This window comes from Triticum urartu, chromosome 2A (genome assembly GCF_056163025.1).
Source record: "Triticum urartu cultivar PI428250 chromosome 2A, HENAU_Tu73, whole genome shotgun sequence".
Lineage (NCBI taxonomy): Eukaryota > Viridiplantae > Streptophyta > Magnoliopsida > Poales > Poaceae > Triticum > Triticum urartu.
Genome location: NC_141874.1, coordinates 74,587,202 through 74,588,924, shown reverse-complemented (window position 1 = coordinate 74,588,924; position 1,723 = coordinate 74,587,202). Strand labels below are relative to the sequence as shown.

The window sequence follows — 1,723 nt, the reverse complement described above, 5'->3', positions numbered from 1 at the left end:
TTAGAGTTTAAAATTTAGAATTTTGTATTATCAAATGTGATCGGTAACAAGCTAGCTAGCTGTTGCGCACATTCTGTTGAAATGTCCATTGGCATCGGATGCGTGCACATCCATGCAGGCGTGTTGCCCAGGCGCCAAACTTGGAGCAGCCGATCGACTCGTACGTCGCTGGCAGCGGGCCCAGCACGACTCCTCTATACATACCCCCTGCGCGCCATGGCCGCAATAAGCCCGTACAGCAAAGCTCGCAGCTCGCCACGTAGTTTCCCTTTCTCCAACAGCGCTGGGGCGGTTAGCAATGGCGCACAGGGTGCTGGAGCTGACGCTGGTGTCGGGTCAGAACCTGAAGGATGTCAACGTGTTCAGCCGCATGGAGGTGTACGCCATCACGTCCGTGTTCGGCGACCCTCGCACGCGGCGGTGCAGCCAGGTCGACCGCGACGGCGCCCGGCACCCGAGGTGGGACGAAACGTTCATGTTCACCGTCCCGCCCACGGCCGCCAAGGCTGCCGCCGCGGGCGCCTACCTCCACGTGCTCCTCCGCACGGAGCGCCTCTTCGGCTTCGACGACCGCGACGTCGGCGAGGTGTTCATCCCTATCGCCGACCTGCCGGCCTGCGCCTGCGTCGGCGGCCCGCCGCGGTGCGAGTCGTACCCGGTCCGGAAGGTGCACTGCACCGAGCACCGGGGCATGCTCACCGTGGCGTACCGCTTCGGCCCCGTGATGGTGCCGCTGCCTCATCATCAGGACGAAGGGTCGTGCTGGGACGACGCCGCGGTGGTGGGGTGCGAGCTGCCGCCGTGGCAGTACTGTCCTCCGACGTACGTATACGCGCCGGAGGCGGCGGTGCCGCGCTACCCTCAGGCGTGTGCTCGCATGCCGCCGGGGCCCAAGCGAGCTGCCGGCTGTGGCGCGGCCGCTGCGTCGCCAGCGCAGAAGAATTATTACGTAAGGAACGGCAGCTTCGCGCTGGGGCTCGGCACGGGGCTGCTCGGCGGAGGCTTCGGGGGGATGGTGTTCGGCGACATGCCGCCGTCGGACAAGGCGGCTCACGACTCCGGGTACAAGCCCACGGCCGCCGACGGCGCAGGAGTTGCCTTCTGAAAACTTCCACTATTCATCAGGATATATAACTAAATAAGCACGTCAAACTTGAATAAAAACTTGACATATTCATCAAGATCGTGAGATGCACACGGTCCAGTTAGCTTGGTACATTCCGCCACTCCTGTAGTCTACTTGTGTCTATTGTGTTGTCACTTTTTTTTTTTGACGGGTCTATTGTGTTGTCACTTTGCGCGCTGTCCATTGCAGTGTAGTACTTGCTTAATCGGTTCTTTCTCCTGTGAGTGATTAAACTTCAAATTTACTTGCTTAATCGGTTCTTTCTCCTGTGAGTGATTAAACTTCAAAGTTCAATTCCATTACAAATTGACAAGAGCAGCATGCATCTGGATCCAAAGTGCAGCTGTGGAATCTAAGTGTTAGAGCGTCGATCCACAACAATGTTTATTGGAGGCGACGTTTGTGATGCAATGCATCTACATCTGACAATAAGGGTCAATGGATCGAACTCATGATGCATAACGATATTTTTTTCCGAATCGGTCACCGTGGAAGAGAATCCACATCTGAATTCCGTTCAAAAGGAGCATAAGGATAACAATGGTGAGCGTGATCGTACCCGGATGTACTCAAACCTGAGTCGATGGCTACTCTAAG

The 1,723-nt window shown here is 56.8% G+C and overlaps 1 protein-coding gene across 1 annotated transcript; it reads left to right on the top strand.

The window, feature by feature from the left end:
- Positions 1–233: 233 nt before the first annotated feature.
- Positions 234–1,379, top strand: LOC125535739 (protein SRC2). The gene has a single exon (XM_048698809.2). It carries the CDS (start codon positions 299–301, stop codon positions 1,103–1,105), a length of 807 nt encoding a protein of 268 aa, XP_048554766.2. The 5' UTR covers positions 234–298; the 3' UTR covers positions 1,106–1,379.
- Positions 1,380–1,723: the final 344 nt, after the last annotated feature.

Coding starts and splice junctions, on each gene's coding strand:
- LOC125535739 (XM_048698809.2), top strand. CDS start 299: ATGGCGCACAGGGTGCTGGAGCTGACGCTGGTGTCGGGTCAGAACCTG.